Source organism: Phyllobates terribilis, unplaced genomic scaffold (assembly GCF_046119375.1).
Source record: "Phyllobates terribilis strain yellow unplaced genomic scaffold, ASM4611937v1 Scaffold_5__5_contigs__length_657084704, whole genome shotgun sequence".
Lineage (NCBI taxonomy): Eukaryota > Metazoa > Chordata > Amphibia > Anura > Dendrobatidae > Phyllobates > Phyllobates terribilis.
Window position 1 is genome coordinate 134,569,780 of NW_027362765.1, and position 21,289 is coordinate 134,591,068.

Here is a 21,289-nt window from a genome sequence, read left to right on the forward strand (position 1 = left end):
ACTCAGTGCTCATTATTTGCGACTGTTTGACAGCTTTAATACATGTGAGGAATGCCTGTTTCTTAGGCATTCCTCGCATGTATTAAAGCTGTCAAACAGTCCCACATCATGAGCACTGAGTGACTAAAACATAACACCCAAGCATCGCTGAAGATACTCAGCGAGCACCCGAGCTTGCTCGCCGAAAGGGTTAACAGAACATACTTGCTCATCTCTAGTAGTTATGAAATGCTGCTGCAGCTTGCCAACAAAGACTGTTTGCTTGGTGACATGACGCTGTATGACGGCACAATGACGGTGTACTGTGTGACATATAAAAGACTGAATTTCCCACACTCACAACAAATAGAGGTGTCTTCTCTCTGTCAATAGGTCGGTTCACAAAGACCTGACCGGTGTGATCATTGATCTGGAACAGATGCTCCTCTGGGGGTTCATCCACTCCTGGTCCGCTGATGAGATATTTAATGCTGATGTTTTCTGATCGGTCATTAAAGAGCTGAAAACATAGAACAATTGTAGATGGGTATAGTGATTGTAAAAAATGCTTACCAAGTAAGGCCAGGCTTACACTTCTACAGTGCTCTGTGCCCAGCACTACGTTGAGGTTTCCTTAGGAATCCCCCCACAAAAAAACTGTATTCCGGCAGACACTGGATGGAGCCATTCACTTGTGCTGATCCATGTTTTTGTGCATGTTGGAAAAAACTAATTCTACTAGGAAGTAGACTCACAGTGATTCTGTCGGCTTCATTCAAGTGAATAACTCAGTCAGAGCTCTAATAATAAAAGTTTCGACTAGTGACTATGTAGGTCCACTATGGGGATTTGGCTACAGTCACATTGTCATAGCCAGAATAGAACAATATTGCTGCCTCTCCGTCGCTGTCCCAGTCTTTGTTGACAAGCTGCAGCTATTACCTCTCAACTACAACGTACACGATTACTGCAGCCAATCACTGGGCTCTGCTGATGTAAATGGAACAAGGCAGCAGTACCTAATGATTGCCAACAAAGACTGGAACAGCAGCCGATCGGCAGCACTAGACTCGGGGAGGATTAGAACCTGAGTTTATTATTTTAATCTAGCATAAACCAATGAGAAAGGAAAAGTCAGACCCAAAATAACCGTTGTAATTTTCAGGGTCATGAGACGTGTAAAATGGCAAGTTACGGTTTAGTACCATACATCAAGGTTAACGTTTGCTACATCTGTAAACTTTTGTGTCCCGTGATATTGTGAGCTCAGCTCAGATGGATTCTTACATCTCCAGCATATTTCGGGAAAGGTCCTGGGTCGTTCTCTTCTAGTACTATGGTCGTCAGGACCCATCTTCTCTTGGAACGTCGGAGTGGACGGAAGCTGTCTGCGTTGTCTACATGCTGTATAGAAAGAACAAGTATCAATTTCCCTGTCCGTAACTAAGAAGGTCACAATGAACACAGATTAGTTACATGGCCAGCTCAGGGGCCGTCTATAGTATTGCCCTGAAGTAACCACTAGTTGGAGCCCTTACTTATAGGGCCATGACCATTTTCTGCATAGAATACATATAGAACTTGACAATCGGGATAAATGAAAGAGCAATGGCGATTCATTGAAAACAATGTTTCACAGAATATGCATGAAATTTTGGCCCTATGGACCTTTCTCAGATGCACATAATATCTGTGAGGGAACAGACTACCAGTGTACAGCGCTGTAGTATTGCGCCATTACAAAGCGGAGTTCCACAATACTACAGCAATAAATATGTCTGATTATGATCAGCTTAAAAAATACATAGCACATGTATGCGAAATGGGGTCTTAGGGCAGAGGCAGACGGCAGTATATTCTCTCATCTTAGAGAATTGGGCAGATTATGCAAATAATACTCTGATCAAACTCTGATAGAGTGTTAGTGTGGCGCCCTGCTGCGCATTGGTGCCACAGATCCCAGAGGGGTGCATGGATGGACTTCTCCACAAGAGGCCCTCATAGCATTCACACACCTCCACCCTACCACCAGAGGGAGCCCGGATAGGGATATATATACTGGAGGGTGGAGTTAGGCAGGCAGTCTAGTCTAGAGAACAGTTTCCTCAGGGGACAGAGTTAGTTCCAGTCCCTGCAGAAGATGAGCCTGAGAGAGGTCAGTCTGCAGTGGAGCTCAGTCAGTTCCTCTAGAGAGAGTTCAGACTCAGTGAGCTCAGATTAGTGATCCAGGAGCGTGCTGACGCTCAAGAGAGCAGCGAAGAGTAGCGAGGCCTACTGCCTGTGTAAAGCCTAGTGAGGGCCTTGAGCGTCGCCGAAGGCGAGTGAGTAAGCAAGCAACATAGGGGGCAGAGGAGCTTAACCAGCTCACCCCAAAACCATTTACCGGACACCGGGTCCGCGCCTACGGGGGGGGCCTATATCCCCAGCAGGAATAACCGGAACCCCTGGAGAACTATACGTCCCAGGTTCACCAGAAGCTGAGTGTTATACCAGGGTCAGGAGTCACGGAGGCCCCAGAGACCAGGGAGTGTGAACTCCAACAGAGGGCCCTACCACCAGGTCAGCAGGTGCAAGACAGAGACCAAGTTAGGCCTAGCTCCAGGCAGGTCAGAAACTCATCCAAGAAAGGCAAGGAACAGGAGGCCCTATACCCGCTCACTGGAGAGAGTCCTGATATGCACCCTTCACCCTAAAGTGCCCTGGATCGTGCCTGAAACACCACTAGTAAAGGTACTGAAGTGAACTGTTGTGTGTGTGCCTATTCTTCCTCTGTCCTGCATCCTTCACCTACACTGCCCTGAGGCCCCCGCTCCACCTGTGGGGAGTCGTACCAACAAAGCGGCCTAAACACCAGCCTCAGAGGACTGTCGCAGCGCTGGTGATCCTCACCAGACACCACAGGTGGTGTCACGAACATCCCTATCCCATACAACTTCCCCCCTTCTTTTAAGAGTGACCCCAGGGTACGGGCCTGGGAGCCGACCACCGTGACATCCCCCAAGATCAGGCAACAACAAGGCCCGGGCGCCGAGTCGTCCCCATCCCCTGGGCGCATCATTAGCATAGTGCGATCTGATTCTCTCAGATGAGAAGATGGAGAAAAAAAATTATCCATCTTCTCCATTCTGTCAGTCCATGGAAATCGGATTGCACGCAGATGTCATCCCAGTGCAGTCTGATTTTTTCAACGCACTCATTGACTTGCATAGCCAAGTGCGATCTGAATATTACATGAAACTCGGGCATGCTGCGATCTTTTCCTCTGGCAATCTTTGTCTGAAAAGACACACGGCCACATAGAATAACATTGGTCTGAGTGCAATCCAATGTTTTGTCAGATAACACTCGGACCGAAAATATTCTTGTCTGCACCTGCCCTTAGAGTTAGTCTCGGGGTATAAAGCGACATGTGTCGCTCAACAGGGACATCATAGTGCCACATATTATGACTTCACAGCTAGTGATTTCCAATGGTGTCGCAATTCAACCCGCGACCTACCCCTACTACATTACAGAGTTGCAGACGTTTTGGATTTTCAGTCGTTGGTCACAAGTCCTTTGTGGCTCACAAGTCATAGATATCAATGCAAGTTGTTTGCAACTGGTCAAGCAATTGCTGCCGTGCGACACATGCCGTCGTGCAGCCCAAGCCTAATGGGTTAATCTGGGTGTGGTTGTTTATGTGGTTGCCCTCCCAGGCACACCCAGCAATGCAGGTTACTTATTTACTATATGAGTTATTCACATACCCGCTTCACGCGATTCTGGACCGCTCTCTTTGGCCGTTCTCCTAGGGAAGTGATTACCTGGTAATAAGAGAGAATCAGATTAGATGATTAATTAAAAACAACTAGCCTGGAATAAAAGATAATTTTGCATATACAGTACAGACCAAAAGTTTGGACACACCTTCTTATTTAAAGATTTTTCTGTATTTTCATGACTATGAAAATTGTACATTCACACTGAAGGCATCAAAACTATGAATTAACACATGTGGAATTATATACTTAACAAAAAAAAGTGTGAAACAACTGGAAATATGTCTTATATTCTAGGTTCTTCAACGTAGCCACCTTTTGCTTTGTACACTCTTGGCATTCTCTTGATGAGCTTCAAGAGGTAGTCACCGGAAATGGTTTTCACTTCACAGGTGTACCCTGTCAGGTTTAATAAGTGGGATTTCTTGCCTTATAAATGGGGTTGGGACCATCAGTTGTGTTGTGCAGAAGTCTGGTGGATACACAGCCGATACTGAATAGACTGTTAGAATTTGTATTATGGCAAGAAAAAAGCAGCTAAGTAAAGAAACACGAGTGGCCATCATTACTTTAAGAAATGAAGGTCAGTCAGTGCGAATAATTGGGAAAACTTTGAAAGTGTCCCCAAGTGCAGTTGCAAAAACCATCAAGCACTACAAAGAAACTGGCTCACATGAGGACCGCCCCAGGATAGGAAGACCAAGAGTCACCTCTGCTTCTGAGGATAAGTTTATCCGAGTCACCAGCCTCAGGAATCGCAGGTTAACAGCAGCTCAGATTAGAGACCAGGTCAATGCCACACAGAGTTCTAGCAGCAGACACATCTCTACAACAACTGTTAAGAGGAGACTTTCTGCAGAAGGCCTTCATGGTAAAATAGCTGCTAGGAAACCACTGCTAAGGACAGGCAACAAGCAGAAGAGACTTGTTTGGGCTAAAGAAAACAAGGAATGGACATTAGACCAGTGGAAATCTGTGCTTTGGTCTGATGAGTCCAAATTTGAGATCTTTGGTTCCAACCACCGTGTCTTTGTGCAACGCAGAAAAGGTGAACGGATGGACTCTACATGCCTGGTTCCCACCGTGAAGCATGGAGGAGGAGGTGTGATGGTGTGGGGGTGCTTTGCTGGTGACACTGTTGGGGATTTATTCAAAATTGAAGGCATACTGAACCAGCATGGCTACCACAGAATCTTGCAGTGGCATGCTATTCCATCCGGTTTGCGTTTAGTTGGACCATCATTTATTTTTCAGCAGGAAAATGAACCCAAACACACCTCCAGGGTGTGTAAGGGCTATTTGACCAAGAAGGAGAGTGATGGGGTGCTACGCCAGATGACCTGGCCTCCACAGTCAGCAGACCTGAACCCAATCGAGATGGTTTGGGATGAGCTGGACCGCAGAGTGAAGGCAAAAGGGCCAACAAGTGCTAAGCATCTCTGGGAACTCCTTCAAGATTGTTGGAAGACCATTTCCGGTGACTACCTCTTGAAGCTCATCAAGAGAATGCCAAGAGTGTGCAAAGCAGTCATCAAAGCAAAAGGTGGCTACTTTGAAGAACCTAGAATATAAGACATATTTTCAGTTGTTTCACACTTTTTTGTTAAGTATATAATTCCACATGTGTTAATTCATAGTTTTGATGCCTTCAGTGTGAATGCACAATTTTCATAGTAATGAAAATACAGAAAAATCTTTAAATGAGAAGGTGTGTCCAAACTTTTGGTCTGTACTGTATATTTATCTACTTGAGAATGAATATATTAAAGGGGTTGTCCATGATTTAAAAAAAAAAAAAAATGTTTACTAGTTGCAGAGATCATTTGCCATATATCCATGTTACTTTAGAAGTGTTGCCTATGGTATGGAACAAGACAGCGGAGGGCATTGTTGATTTTTGTGCTGTAATCAGGTTTTCACATGTTGCATTGAAGTGAATGAAATCTGTTATAGATTGGGCATGCTATGGGTTCGACAATCTGCATGCCTCCATGCGGGGAAGGTGGGTCCATGGATTTGTTTAACACACGTGCTCTAATCTTTCCCAGCACATAGACTAGATGCTCTTTGGAGCAAGAACCCATGAAGGTTCCTTTAAGGCATCTGAAAGGCTAGGCTTAAACGTTCCATCAAAGGTGCACCCGTGATGTGGCCAAGTCCTAAAGGCTCTGCGCTATTGAATCATGAGAAACTTTTGTGACGCCATATGTTTGGGGAGATTACCTTCAAAACACAGTGTCCGATGAAGCATGCCACTTTTACGGTTGTACTTAGCCAGGAAAGACTGGGAATGAGGCTTAGACTTACCACTACATTCCTTATGTCACTGTAATAGACATTTTGGAAGTAGGAAAAAAGGATTGACGATCTTAGAAGAGGACACAGCGGAAGGCAAACATGGTGCACTAAGTTGGATGACTATACATGAGAAACAGTCACTTTATGCGCCTAGGGTGGAGGGTTCTTTCCAATAATTAGGGATTGTCCAAGGAGGAGAATTCCTAATATTACAGAGAATCAATGAGTACAATAATGCATCCTACTATGCTTAGGAGAAGATTTGTCACACCTCAATGACACAAAACTAAAATTCTCATTCACTGTCAGCTTATGGGAAAAATCATCTATTGAGGCGTTTTTCCTATTCCTGACCTGTCAATCAACTGCTGTGAGAATAAACCTGGCTTTTCTCACCTGTGGAATACAGACGGTTGTATTTTAGAGGATTATTTTTATTATTGATCAACAACTATGTTCTCAATCAACCCAAAAGACTCAAATATCCAAGCTTACTATTTTTGGAAGTTGGAGTGGCCTTTTTTTTAGATTTGGCTATCTTAGGAGGATATCTGTTTTTGCAGGTAACTATTACTGTGCAGAATTATTAGGCAACTTAATAAAAACCAAACATAATCCCATCTCACTTGTTTATTTTCACCAGGTAAACCAATATCAGTGCACAAAATTTAGAAATAAACATTTCTGACATGCAAAAACAAAAACCAAAAAAATTAGTGATCAATATAGCCACCTTTCTTTATGATGACATTCAACAGCCTTCCATCCCTAGATTGTCAGTTGCTTGATCTTTTTTCGATCAACATTGCGTGCAGCAGCCACCACAGCCTACCAGACACTGTTCCGAGAGGTGTACTGTTTTCCCTCCCTGTAGATCTCACATTTTAGGATGTACCACAGGTTCTCTATGGGGTTCAGATCAGGTGAACAAGGGGGCCATGTCATTATGTTTTCTTCTTTTAAACCTTTACTGGACAGCCACGCTGTGGAGTAGTTAGATGCATGTGATGGAGCATTGTCCTGCATGAAAATCATGTTTTTCATGAACGATACTGACTTCTTCCTGTACCACTGCTTGAAGAAGTTGTCTTCCAGAAACTGGCAGTAGGTCTGGGGAGTTGAGCTTCACTCCATCCTCAACCCGAAAAGGTCCCAAAAGTTCATCTTTGATGATACCAGCCCATACCAGTACCCCACCTCCACCTTGCTGGTGTCTGAGTCGGAGTGGAGCTCTCTGCCCTTTACTGATCCAGCCTCTGGCCCATCCATCTGGCCCATCAAGAGTCACTCTCATTTCATCAGTCCATAAAACCTTTGAAAAATCAGTCTTAAGATATTTCTTGGCCCATTCTTGACGTTTTATCTTATGTTTCTTGTTCAAAGGTGGTCGTTTTTCAGCCTTCCTTACCTTGGCCACGTCCCGGAGTATCGCACACCTTGTGCTTTTTGATACTCCAGTAACGTTGCAGCTCTGAAATATGGCAAAACTGGTGGTAAATGGAATCTTGGCAGCTTCACGCTTGATTTTCCTCAATTCATGGGCAGTTATTTTGCACCTTTTTTTGGCCAACACGCTTCTTGCGACCCAGTTGGCTATTTGCCATGAAACGCTTGATTGTTCAGTGATCACGCTTCAAAAGTTTGGAAATTTCAAGACTGGTGCATCCCTCTGCAAAACATCTCACAATTTTGGACTTTTCAGAGCCCGTCAAATCTCTCTTCTGACCCATTTTGCAAAAGGAAAGGAAGTTGCCTAATAATTAAGCACACCTTATAAAGGGTGTTGATGTCATTAGTCAACACCCCTCTTCATTACAGAGATGCACATCACCAGATTTACTTAATTGGTAGTTGGTTCTCAAGCCTATGCAGCTTGTAGTAGGACAACATGTATAAAAAGTATCATGTGATCAAAATACTCATTTTACCAGTGTAAAGCTCCTCATACATTTTAGATAGCAGTCGGCTGAATGATGGTTTGGTCCTACTCTCCCATACACAGGAGTGCTTTCTCGGCAGAGCGCTCTTTCTGTGCTCTATTAGAGAACAGAAGGATCTACGCTCCAAAATTGGTCATGCCAGATCCTTATCTCCCCCGACATCATGACTTGGGGTTCCATATAAACATATTCGGCTGACAGTCTAATGTGTATGGTGGAATTTAGATTTCCAAATATGGCAGTCAATATGTTAAAAGATGGATTAGACCATAAACACAATGGTTTACCACTATCCAGTCTCGATATCGGCCATATAATAAATAATATTACGTTTGTGGCTGAATGCAGATCTAAGGAGGCAGATCAGATCCCTCCCTTATCTGTAGTCTTCTCCCTGTTATCTCTTCAGTTCAGGGAAAGTTCCCAGCTCATTCTCTTGTACAATCACAAGGCTTTCTCATCCTTTATTAACCACAAAGAGAACAGTTACAATAACATCAGCAACAAAGACATTCCCTCTCCGGGTCACTGCCTGCCATAACAATCCTCCTATTCAGTGATATGTGGGTTCCCACATTGCAAGCCCCACCGAGGAAATAGACATACAAAGTCAGAAGCTCAGCAATCCAAACACTAAGGCTATGTGCACACGGGAGTCTTTTTGCTAAGTCTTTGGAGCAGAAACTCAAAAGTTGGTTTGCTTTTTTTTGTTTTGTTTTAGGAGTTTTGAGATTTGGAGAGTTTCCACTCAGTTTCTGCTCCAAAAACTCCAGATGCACATAGACTTAGGATGCCTATGTCTTGTGTATTTAATATATAGATGTGGTTTTTATTACATTTTTCCACATTAAGTAACCAATGACCTACACAAGGGCATCTAAGTGTGTGTTGGGGGCAGAAAGCACCCCATAAATAGTCATTACTACAATGACAAATTCAGGAACAAGTTAATTTGTATACACCCCCTGTAGACAACAATGACAAAAAAATATAGTGAGTGAATGATGGCCATGTACAATAACCCAACACACTTCTATACTTTTCCATGGGCACAATAGTGAAGAACTACAAGGTGGCAACACTAGGTGGGCATTATATGGTCCTAGTGTGTCAACAGTCTCTATGTTCTGAAAAAAAATTCAGGCACCTCTCAACCTGTCCGTTGTCCCAAAATTGGATACTGGAAAAATCTAGTGCTGCATATAGCCAAGTACTGAACTATAAAGAAAAAATTCTGAATAGCTGATCATTTCCCATTAGTGGAGATCTACAGGTGTTGTCTTCTGGTGTAGGTTAACATCACCACATCCCTAATCACCTGGGATAGGACAACTTGCCTTCATCTTCTTCAGATGATTCCTACACCTCTTGTTGGCTAAAAATTATTAGTCCTATGGAAAGGCCCTTGGCAGATTACCACCCATTAAAGGGAACCTGACAGCTGATACTGCCCGTGGTTGGAGCAGACTGTATGTATCACACACCTGCTCTATCATTTCACCAAGGCACATTTTACTATGAAACACTGCATTGTTTCAGAGAAAAAAAACACAGCAGTGATCAAGTCAATCAGTTGAGTAATCCTTGGCCGGTGCCCGATGGCTTCTCCCTGCCCCATTCCCCTTGAGTCACAGGTCTCTCCCTATATGTGCGTATATGAAAAGACCTCTCAGACTATGTTATAGTGAGCACTCGCCAACGACCGGCCTATTGAACTAGCCATTTGAGCAGCATGGTTCTAGAATGAATTTTATTATGTGTATGTATTGGTGGAAATGATAGAGCCAGTGCCCAATACTTGCTCTTCGTGGTTTGGGCAGCAATACGATGAGGAAACTAGTCAACATGGCTCATCTTTCCAGGGACCTCATAGAAGCTGTGTGGTCTTCCTTTATGGTATGTACACAATTGGTAACACATAGCTAATGTCTATGAGCAGCATTACACATGTCTATGACTACATTGAGGGATATTTATTTATCAAAAACAGTGGATATATATTAGTAAGCTGGAGAATTGGCCATTGAAACCAGATGTTAGACTCCACCCCTCTGAATACAGGAACCTGATTAGTCCATTGTGGCAAAGGATAAATGCGCCAGTCACCGAAAGCAACTAATCATAAGAAAGAGTCCGGCCCTTTCTCAGTGACGCAATCACTTTGTGTCTTAATTAAATATTTGGCTGGCCAGGGTTAAGTATATAGTTCAGGGCTCAAGAAGAGGATATTTTCTGTATGAGAGCCCTATAGGAACTCGCCAACTTTCTTTTGTCTTTCCGTGCGCCAGACAAACATGTCAAGACCTATCCTTCTTCGTAAATCATGGTTAACAGGTAGCAAACCTATAATTAAGGCTGAGGATGATGCCGCCTTCAGCCCCATAAAGTACTATGGAAAACATTACACCATATTCTATACGACCCTGAGGCAAATTGTTTTTTAATGTCTCATCCCATCAGAGGATTAACCGAGCTGACGGGTGTTGTGCACCTGAACCTCGACATAAATCGATCATTATCTCCACATCAGTTGAAGACTTAATCTTTGTCTTTCAATCCTAATCAATGTCATAAAACTCCACTAAGCCCAATGGTCTTTCCAGTTTAATGGATGGCACTTTATACGGCAAGTTATACTAACCTCCAGCATCTAACAGTGGATGGATTTACAAGGGCAAGTAGCGCACAAACATATCCATAATTGACTGTAATACTCATAACAGGACCCACCTTTTTCCTGGAATCACAATGTAGGTATGGGTCAACTGTGTAACAATGACTGACTTCTCTGAATAAGCATGTTTATGCATGGAGTGTGGGTAAGAAGGAAATTCAGATCTGAAGTAATCTGCATCCTTGTGAATGACTAACGTAAGCTGAAGGGTTCTTGTTATACAATGACATGAGACACAATAGGCATACAGTGTACAACTGTGGTAATGCGGTGCCGTGTCAAACTACACGTACATATGGCATTAACAAAAAAAAAAATCAATACATTTGAACATTAAAGAGTAATTATATAGCTCCTTTGTAAAGCTATGTGTCTCTATGGTTACAGACTACAAACAAACCTTGTGTAGTCTGATCCTGCATTTATCCATTACTCCACTACCTTCCACCCTTTCTTCCTCAGACTACAGTTGAGTAAAAAGATTCTCATGACCCTTATCCAGCAGCTAAGTCAGTAGTCTTAGCACCCCAGAGCACTGCAAACCTCTAACCCCCATGACATCATGCGTCTATCACTATCAACATATTTACATCTACAGTACTAGAAGCACCGGTTAGTAGGTGGTCTACAGCGCACTGGTCTATCCTGGACGAGGGTCCTGCACATCTTTTTGCTTGTCTGTACGCTTCTTTTATTGAGACCGAAAAACTGACAAATGAAAAGAGTAAGGCTGTATTCAGAATTGCGATGTACAAGTTATCTAAGTTTTACCAGTAAAAAAAATATTAAAATTTCCATCAGAGTTGAATCAGTTTTATGTCCAAGTTTATTCCGCTATTAGACCCATTGACTTTGAATGGAAAAGTATCTAAGAGGTACAAACTATGGCCAAATCACACATTTGAATTGTCCCATTGTTTTTAAAGGTTCAGTGTTTAGTACAAGTACAGTCCAGTCTAGTCTCCGAACACCATTTTGTGAACAGGTGCCAACATCAGATCACATAGGGTTTGGAGACAGGAGCTGTATACAAATAATTTTTTTTTGTACACAGCTTATTGATGGCAACAAAGTTTAAAATCCTTCTACACAGCAGGTCAAGTCACCAATAATTATTTACATTCCAGCATAATTAAAACGCCCTGATTCTAAAGTCTATCTTAGAATATAGACTTCTCACTACTATTAGTAATAATAATAATAATAATATTTTTTTATTTATTTAGCGCCAACATATTCCGCAGCACTTTACAATTAAGCGCGGACATGTACAGACAATAAATTCAATACGAATTAAGACAGTTTAAACAGTTAAATTAGGAGGGAGGTCCCTGCTCGCAAGCTTACATTCTACAAGGAAATGGGGGAGACATAATAGGTGAAAAGTGCTTGTTATTTCAGGTCTGGCAATTATAATAAATAGGGATTTTCATATAAAGCTGCATGATCCGGTCATCAGCACGTATGTTTAAATGCAATAATCAAGTATCGAGTGCAGTTATCTTGTGCATGAAGGGTGTGGAGACAGATGAATAGTAGGGAGCAGATTCTGAATAATATTTAGAAGGAGGGAACAGGGGAAAGTTAGTTTACTGAGTAGTTGAGGTGGTAGGCTTGTTTAAAGAGATGGTTTTTTAAAGCGCACTTGAAGACATGGGGTCTAGGCATCAGTCGGATCGCCTGGGGTAGTGCATTACAGAGAACTGGTGCAGTACGAGAGAAGTCTTGGAGACGGAGGGGCGAGGTTCGGATTATGGGGGATGTTAATCTTAGGTCATTTGTAGAACGGAGGGCACATGTAGGGCGATAGACAGAGATGAGAGAGGAGATATAAGGCAGAACTGTGGACAGCTTTATGGGTGAGAGCGAGGAGTTTATATTGGACCCTGTAGCGAATGGGCAACAAGTGTAATGACTGGCACAAGAAGGAGGCATCGGTGAAGCGGCTGGACAGAAATACGACCCTGGCTGCCGCATTCAGGACGGATTAGAGAGGAGAAAGTTTGGTAAGAGGGAGACCGATCAGAAGAGAGTTGCAGTAGTCCAGATGAGAATGAATAAGAGCGACAGTCAGAGTTTTAGCAGTTTCAAAGGTGAGAAAAGGTCGGATTCTGGAGATGTTTTTAAGATGCAGGTGACAAGAGCGAGTGAGTGATCGGATATAGGGAGTAAAAGAAAGGTTAGTGTTGAATATAAACCCAAGGAAAAGGGAATGCTGCTTGGGAGTTATGGTTGAACCCTCCTATTAGTAGTGAGAAGTCTATTAGCTTGGCATTAAAGATTAGCTTGGAAGTACTTGGCCCTAGAACAAAAGCGACCTCTACCCCTCTCTGATCATAACATTCTCTCCTTCACGCTTACAAATCCTTGCCTGCCCCAGCACACTCCTACCTATCACACATTCAGAAATCTACAAGCCATTAACCCTCATACACTTACAGACTCCCTTCACTCATCACTGTCTCCAATCTCCTCTCTGTCCTGTCCTGATCTGGCTGTAAACCGCTACAATGACACCCTCATAAGCATGCTGGACCAAGTAGCACCCCTCACCCTCAGAACCTCTAAACACAGTAAAACAGCCCTGGCTCACACTGCAAACCCGATTTCTCCAGCGATGCTCTTAGAGAGGAAAACTCGCACACTAGAAAACTTTATCCACTATAAATTTATGTTAAAAACATAACTCTGCCATTCACCTTGCCAAACAGACCTACTTCACCACCCTGATCTCCTCACTATTCAACAACCCCAAAAAACTCGACACCTTTCACTCCCTCCTCAGTCCTAAAGCCCAGGCCCCCATCACGGACATTTGTGGTGAGGACTTGGCCTCCTACTTCACAGAGAAAACAGACACCATCCGTCAGGAAGTCAGCTCCCAGCCATCAAGTGCCATGACTCCCATCCCTCCCCACATCCCCTCTGGATCACTCTCCACATTTGACCCAGTCACAGAAGAAGAAGTCTCCAGGCTCCTCTCTTCTTCTCATCCCACTACATGAATCACTGACCCCATGCCCTCACATCTACTCTAGTCGTCACTACTCACCTAACTAAAATCTTCAACCTCTCCCTCTTCTGGCATCTTCCCCTCCTCCTTCAAACACTCCATCATTACTCCATTATTGAAAAACCTTCCTTGACCCTTCCTGCACAAACAACTACAGACCAGTCTCCAATCTTCCCTTCATCTCTAAACTCTTGGAGCGCCTGGTCTACTCCCGCCTTACCAGTTACCTCTCCACTCACCCTCTTCTAGACCCATCATAGTCTGGCTTCCGACCCCTACATTCTACAGAAACTGCAATCAAAGTAACCAAAGTAACCAATGACCTTCTGACAGCAAAATGTAATGGTGACTACTCTCTGCTCATTCTTCTTGACCTCTCTGCAGTTTTTGACATTGTTGACCACCACCTCCTACTCTCTATGCTCCACTCAATCAGCATAAAGGACACTGCTCTCTCCTGATTCTCCTCCTACCTATCTGACTGCTCTTTCAGTGTATCGTTCGCTGGCTCCACTTCTTTCCCCCCTCCTCTCACTATTGGGGTTCCTCAGGGTTCAGTCCTTGGCTCTCTTCTCTTTCTCTCTACACAGCCCCAATTGGACAGACCATCAGCAAATTTGGTTTTCAGTACCATCTTTATGCTGATGACACACAACTATACACCTCATCCCCTGACCTTATCCCCACTGTACTACAGAACACCAGTGACTGTCTGGCCACAGTTTCTAACATCATGTCCGCTCTCTATCTGAAACTCAACCTTTCCAAAACTGAACTACTTCTGCTCCCACCGTCTACTCACCTCTCGAAATCTGACATCTCTCTCTCCGTGTGTGGTACCACAATAATGCCGAGCCAGCAGGAGCGTCGTCTGGGCGTTGTGTTTGACACCAATCTTTCCTTCACCTTCCATATACAATCTCTTGCCCGCTCTTGTCGCTTGCACCTGAAGAACATCTCTAGAATCCGCCCCTTTCTCACCTTGGAAACAACAAAAACCCTCACTGTTGCCCTGATCCACTCCTGCATTGACTACTGTAACTCTGTATTAATTGGCCTCCCCCTCACTTGACTTTTCCCTCTCCAGTTCATCCTTAATGCTGCAGCCAGGGTCATCTATTTGGCTAACCGTTACTCAGACTCCTCCGCTCTATGCGAGTCATTGCACTGGCTACCCATGAATTATAGGAACAAAGCTGTCCACAGTGTGGCACCTCCCTACATCTCTTCCCTCATTTCTGTTTATCGGCTTACCCATTCTCTATGCTCCGCAAGCGACTTTAGACTAACATCTGCACTAATCCGTACCTCCCTCTCCCGGCTTCAAGACTTCTCCCGAGCTGCACCTATTCTTTGGAATGCTCTACCCCAAGAAATTAGGACGAACCACAACTTACACAGTTTTAGGTGTTTCCTAAAAACACACCTGTTTAGGGCGGCCTATCACGTTCCCTAATCAAAGTCCTTTTATATTCTTATAGCCCATCCCTTATTTCTCCAAACATAAGTCTCCACCGATCCCAAAAGCAGGGCTGTGGAGTCGGAGTCGTGGAGTCGGTGCTCATTTTGGTGGAGTCTATAAAATGGACCGACTCCGACTCCTAAAATATATAATAAATTGGGTGCAGTAAATCATTGCAGTTTGTGGGGAATATTTTTTCATAGGAATTTGGGAAAGTTATGAAATGTCCTATAAATGGCTGTTCTATTCCTGATCTAAGGCTACATTCACACACAGCGTTTTTGAGGATACGTTTTTTCAGCTGCAAAAGCAGATCAGCTTTTAAAAAAACCGCATCACCTGAAAGGTTTTTGAGGGGAGGAGTCCTGAGGAGATAATTTGCATATTCCCACTGCATTTTGGGGTAAGTGAAGAGTCTCCGCGAGCTCAAAGAACACTGGATTTTGGCTGTTGGAGCTGAAAAGAGGACATCGGTAAACCGCGCGCCGGCAGGCATTTTGAAGCTTTTTTCACTGTTTTCAGAACATTAACAGTAAGAACATGGAAGATTCCAGGAGCCATTTGGTGAGCTGCATATCCTGCTACATGTTCACAGACTTGCCAGTGGAAAAGCCAAACTTCACATGCCAGAAATGCAAGCTTGTGTCCCTGTTGGAGGAAAAGTTGTGAAATCTAGAAGAGAGGTTAACTACCTTGAAAATCATTAAGGAAGGTGAAGAGCTCTTAGACAGAGCAGAATTATCTCTTCATGATTCAGAAAGAGAAGAAATTCGAACTGCACCTGACGAAACAGAGGAATGGAAGCATGTGACCCACAGAAGCAGGAGGATCGAGAGGCAGTCAGCACCCATACTGCTCAGGAACCAGTACCAGGCTCTCTCGCAGGAGAACCATGAAGAAATACAGCAAGATAAGACTTTGCCAGCAATGAATAACCTTGTAAGCCCTCAGAATCCTCCTGGTTGGAGAAGAAAGAATGTTGTGAAGAAAAAACGGAGAGTGGTGGTCATGGGGGATTCCCTGTTAAGAGGAACAGAGGCCGCTGTCTGCAGACCAGACATAACCTCAAGAGAAATGTGCTGTCTTCCAGGAGCAAAAATTAAAGATGTGACAGGATATCAAGACTCTTCAGACCTACAGATCACTACCCATTCCTGCTAATACATGTGGGGACAAATGACACCGCAAGAAAGGACCTGGAAACCATCTGCAGTGACTTTGAAGACTTAGGCAAGAAAGTGAAAGAATTGGGAGCGCAAGTGGTCTTCTCACCCATCCTCCCAGTGGATGGCCATGGAACAATGAGGTGGAATAAGATTCTACAGGTGAACAACTGGCTACGTCGATGGTGCCGTCAACAAGGATTTGGATTTCAGGATCACGGAATGAATTACCTATATGATGGACTACTTGCTAGAGATGGGGTGCACCTTACGAAGACTGGAAAACATGTATTTGGAAGTCGCCTTGCTACACTCATCAGGAGAGCTTTAAACTAGAACAATGTGGGAAGGGAAGCCAAAGGCCAGAAAAAGCTATACAGCTGACAAATACTATTGAGATCTCTGCTACTGGAAGTGGAAAGGAAGAACAAGGACAAAACAATTTAAATAATAAAAATATGGGAGGAAGAGAAACCAATCACAAACTAAAATGTTTTTATACAAATGCACAAAGCATGGGCAACAAACAAGGATAATTGGAACTACTAACGCAGGAAAAGGAATATGATGTCATTGGAATCACTGAAACTTGGTGGGACGATACACATGATTGGAATAAAAGGCTAAAAGGATACAACTTATTTGCAAGAAACAGACTTGATAAACGAGGAGGAGGTGTCGCATTGTATGTTAGAAAAGCGTATATCTGCACAGAGATTGAAGCTTCAGAGACTGGGAGTTCTGTGGAAACTGTTTGGGTAAGAATACAAGGAGAGAACAACGGAAAGGACACCATTGTAGGCATTTACTACAGGCCACCTGGGCAAGCTGAAGATATGGATGAACTCTTTATGTATCAAATGACCAAGTTCTCCAAAAAATTTGACGTAGTGGTCATGGGAGATTTCAACTATCCAGACATTTGTTGGGAATCTCTCTCAAGTAAAACTAACAGGTCAAGCAAATGCTTATCCTCTCTTGCTGACAACTTTATCTTCCAAAAGGTAGGGGAGAAAACAAGGGGGATCTGCTACTTTGGATCTAATCCTTATAAACAGGGAGGAAATGGTTGAGGAGGTAAAGGTGGCTGGGACCCTAGGAGGCAGCGATCATGCTAGTATAGAATTTTGGATAACTAGAGGAGGAAGACATGTGAAGACTCAAACTTCAAGGTTAGATTTTAGAAAGGCAGATTTTAAGAGACTCAAAAAGAGAATAGGAGGGATCCAATGGCTGGATGTCCTTAAGGACAAAAATGTCCAGGAAGGATGGGAAATTTTTAAAAATGAGATTCTCAAAGCACAATCGTTAACAATCCCGAAAAGTAGGAAGAATGGGAAGCATTTAAGGAAACCAGGATGGATGAACACAGAACTTAAACACATGCTAAAAAGAAAGAAAGAAAAATGTTTATCAAATGGAAAGAGGGAGGCATATCTAAAGAAGATTATAATGCAGTCTGCAGATCCTGCAGGGCACGTATCAGGTTAGCTAAAGCTGACAATGAATTAAGGCTTGCAAGAGATGTCAAAAGCAATAAAAAAGGATTTTGGGGGTATGTCAAAAGTAAAAGAAAAGTCAAAGATGCTATAGGATTTTTACAGGATGAAAATGGAGAAATGGTAAGAGAGGATGTTGAGAAGGCCGAACTTTTTAATTCCTATTTTGCATCTGTTTTCTCTTAGAAAGAAAATGTAACATCAACTCATCTTCACTGTCCTTTTAAAGGAATAGAAGAATCCAAGTTATCTGTAAACAGAAAGATTGTGAGGGAATATTTAGCTAACATAAATGAGTTCAAGTCTCCAGGTCCAGATGAATTACACCCCAGAGTACTGAAGGAGATCGTAGAAGAAATTTTAGAACCACTCTCCATAATCTTTGAAAATTCTTGGAGAACAGGAGAAGTCCCAGAAGACTGGAGAAGAGCAAATGTTGTTCCTATCTTCAAAAAGGGGAAGAAGGTGGACCCAGGGAACTATAGGCCGGTGAGTCTGACTTCTATACCAGGAAAGATCTTTGAACAAATTATTAAACAACATGTATGTAAGTACATGGATAAGAATGAAGTGATTAACCAGAGTCAGCATGGGTTTGTAACTAACAAGTCATGTCAGACTAACTTAATTTCCTTCTATGACAGAATCACTGACTGGGTGGATCAGGGAAATGCTGTAGATATAGTATATCTTGACTTCTGCAAAGCATTTGACAAAGTATCTCACACCATCCTTATTGAAAAAATGACCAAGTATGCAATGGACCAGGCAACTGTTAGGTGGATTCATAACTGGCTTAGTGATCGGACTCAAAGGGTGGTTGTAAATGGCTTCACATCCAGCTGGATGAATGTCTCAAGTGGGGTACCACAGGGCTCTGTCCTGGGACCTGTATTGTTCAACATCTTTATCAATGATTTAGATGAAGGAATTGAGGGTAAACTGATTAAATTTGCTGATGACACAAAGCTAGGAGGGATAGCTAATACTAGAGAAGAGAGAGAGAGGATTCAAAAAGACCTAAATAAACTGGAGCAGTGGGCAGCAACTAACAGAATGGTTTTTAACAGGGAAAAATGCAAAGTACTACATCTGGGCAATAAAAATGAAAAAAGCATATACAGAATTGGAGGAATAGATCTAAGCAACAGTACATGTGAAAAAGACTTAGGTATACTAATAGATCATAGACTGAACATGAGTCAACAGTGTGATGCAGCAGCAAAAAAGGCAAATACAATTCTGGGATGTATTAACAGAAGCATACAGTCTAGATCACGTGAAGTCATTATCGGTCTTTACTCCTCTTTGGTCAGACCTCATCTGGAATACTGTGTACAGTTTTGGGCACCACATTTTAAAAAAGACATAGACAAACTGGAGCAAGTTCAGAGAAGAGCGACCAGAATGGTGACTGGTCTGCAAACCATGTCCTATGAGGAACGGTTGCAGGATTTGGGAATGTTTAGCTTGCAAAAAAGAAGACTGAGAGGAGACTTAATAGCGGTCTACAAATATGTCAAGGGCTGTCACATTGTAGAAGGATCATCTTTATTCTCATTTGCACAAGGAAAGACTAGAAGCAATGGGATGAAACTAAATGGGAGGAGACACAGATTAGATATTAGAAAAAACTTTTTGACAGTTAGGGTGATTAATGAGTGGAACAGGCTGCCACGAGAGGTGGTGAGTTCCCCTTCAATGGACGTCTTCAAACAGAGGCTGGACAGACATCTGTCTGAGATGATTTAGTGAATCCTGCTTAGAGCAGGGGGTTGGACCAGATGACCAGGAGGTCCCTTCCAACTCTACCATTCTATGATTCTATGTTTTCAATAGCAAAAGCAGATTATAAAAACGCCGAACAAACTGACATGCTCATTCTTTGTGAGGATCCGTTTTTGAGCCCAAAAACGGATCCTCACAAAACGATGTGTCCGAATGTCATATCTTGAAACCCATTGACTTTGCTGGGATGCCCAGAGACACTGCATTTTACTGCAAAAAACGGATCCTATAAAACGCTGTTTGTGAATCATGGCTGTAGCCAGCGAGGGGCAGGTGGGGCAGCTGCCCCCCCCCCCCTAGAAGCAGGGGCACGCACCTATCAAAACTCACTTGTATACTGCAGTGCTCAAGTCCTGCACTGGCTCCAGACTGCAGGGGGCAATCTCCCCTCCTCTGTCCTGTCTTCTGCAGTCTTCACCAAAGAGAGGAGGGGGAGGGGTGCCTGCCCTGCACAGGATCCGATTCCTGGGCCCAGAGCTGGAGAAAGTGAAAGTACTACTGCTCATCTCTGTCACAGGAAGGTAACTAATGCTAATATTGTAGGTGATTATTATGTTCTCTCTGTACAATGTGTGTGAACTATATGTGCGATATGTGCAATGTACTATTTGCTGTCTGTAGCTGTCATCTGTCTATCACACTCTATCCCTCCATCCATCTATCCCTCCAGCTATCCATCATTATATTCTATCTAAATATCTTGATTATTGTATCATAAAAATGATTAAATGTATGATGTTCACATTGTACTACAATAAATTTTTCACTTAAATATAAGCAATATATGTGTGAGTCGGAGTCGTGGAGTCGGAGTCGGTGTAAGGGAAATTGAGGAGTCGGAGTTGCAGGTTTGGCTTACCGACTCCACAGCCCTGCCCAAAAGCACTACAGATACTGGCTGGTGATGAGCTCATGCAGCCTTTATCTATCCCTCATCCCCTCAAGATGGCTGGACCATCATTGTAAATAAGCCACTGTACTTTGTGTCACCCCCCACCTCATTGTAGATTGTAAGCTCTTAGGGCAGGGTCGTCATTATTTTTGCTTTAATTATTGTATTATCTTTAGTTATGTTACTTATGACTGTTTAATATGAACCTCTGAATTGTAAAGCGCTGCGGAATATGTTGGCGCTATATAAATAAAGATTATTATTACCTACTGACCAATAAGAATTAAAGAAAAATCCTAGACAAGGGCTGCGACAACTTCTCTCAATCATTTGAAAAAGAGTAGTTTAGTGAGTTCAGTAGACCTCATGAATGCCCAAGAAAAATAAATCCTAACGTTAATAAAAGATTAACTGTTTTTCTTAATCCAAATTTTACAAATTTTCAACTTTCAGTAATTTAATTATGCATAAAGCTCAATAATAACAAATTATAGAAAATACCATGTTGCCTTAATATCCATATAAGTGCAAAATCCCTTAAGGGGAACAGAGAATGAAACCTCAGAAATAATTTATACATTTCCAACATAATTGCTTGTTAGGACAAACTTTAGGGGAAAAATAAAACATCCACAACAAAAGTAGGGATAGGAAAAAGGACACATGGAATGGATGGCGAGTTCAAGGGAATCTGTCATCAGGTTTTTACCGTCCAATTGGAGACCAGCAAAATGTAGAGACAGAGACCCCGATTACAGTTATGTATCATTTACAGGGCTGCTTGATGTAGTTTCAATAAAATTACTATTTTATGAGCAGC

At 42.8% G+C, this 21,289-nt stretch overlaps 1 protein-coding gene across 1 annotated transcript in view; it reads right to left on the minus strand.

Moving 5' to 3' along the window:
- The window catches only part of CDH26 (cadherin 26), a 98,036-nt gene that overhangs the window by 37,679 nt on the left and 39,068 nt on the right, over positions 1-21,289 (minus strand). Inside the window, exons 2-4 of the mRNA XM_073683025.1 lie at positions 3,729-3,785; positions 1,267-1,383; positions 341-499 (exon numbers count right to left, since the gene is read on the minus strand). Coding sequence (XP_073539126.1) covers positions 341-499; positions 1,267-1,383; positions 3,729-3,785 — 333 coding nt within the window. The remainder of the gene's footprint in view (positions 1-340; positions 500-1,266; positions 1,384-3,728; positions 3,786-21,289) is intronic.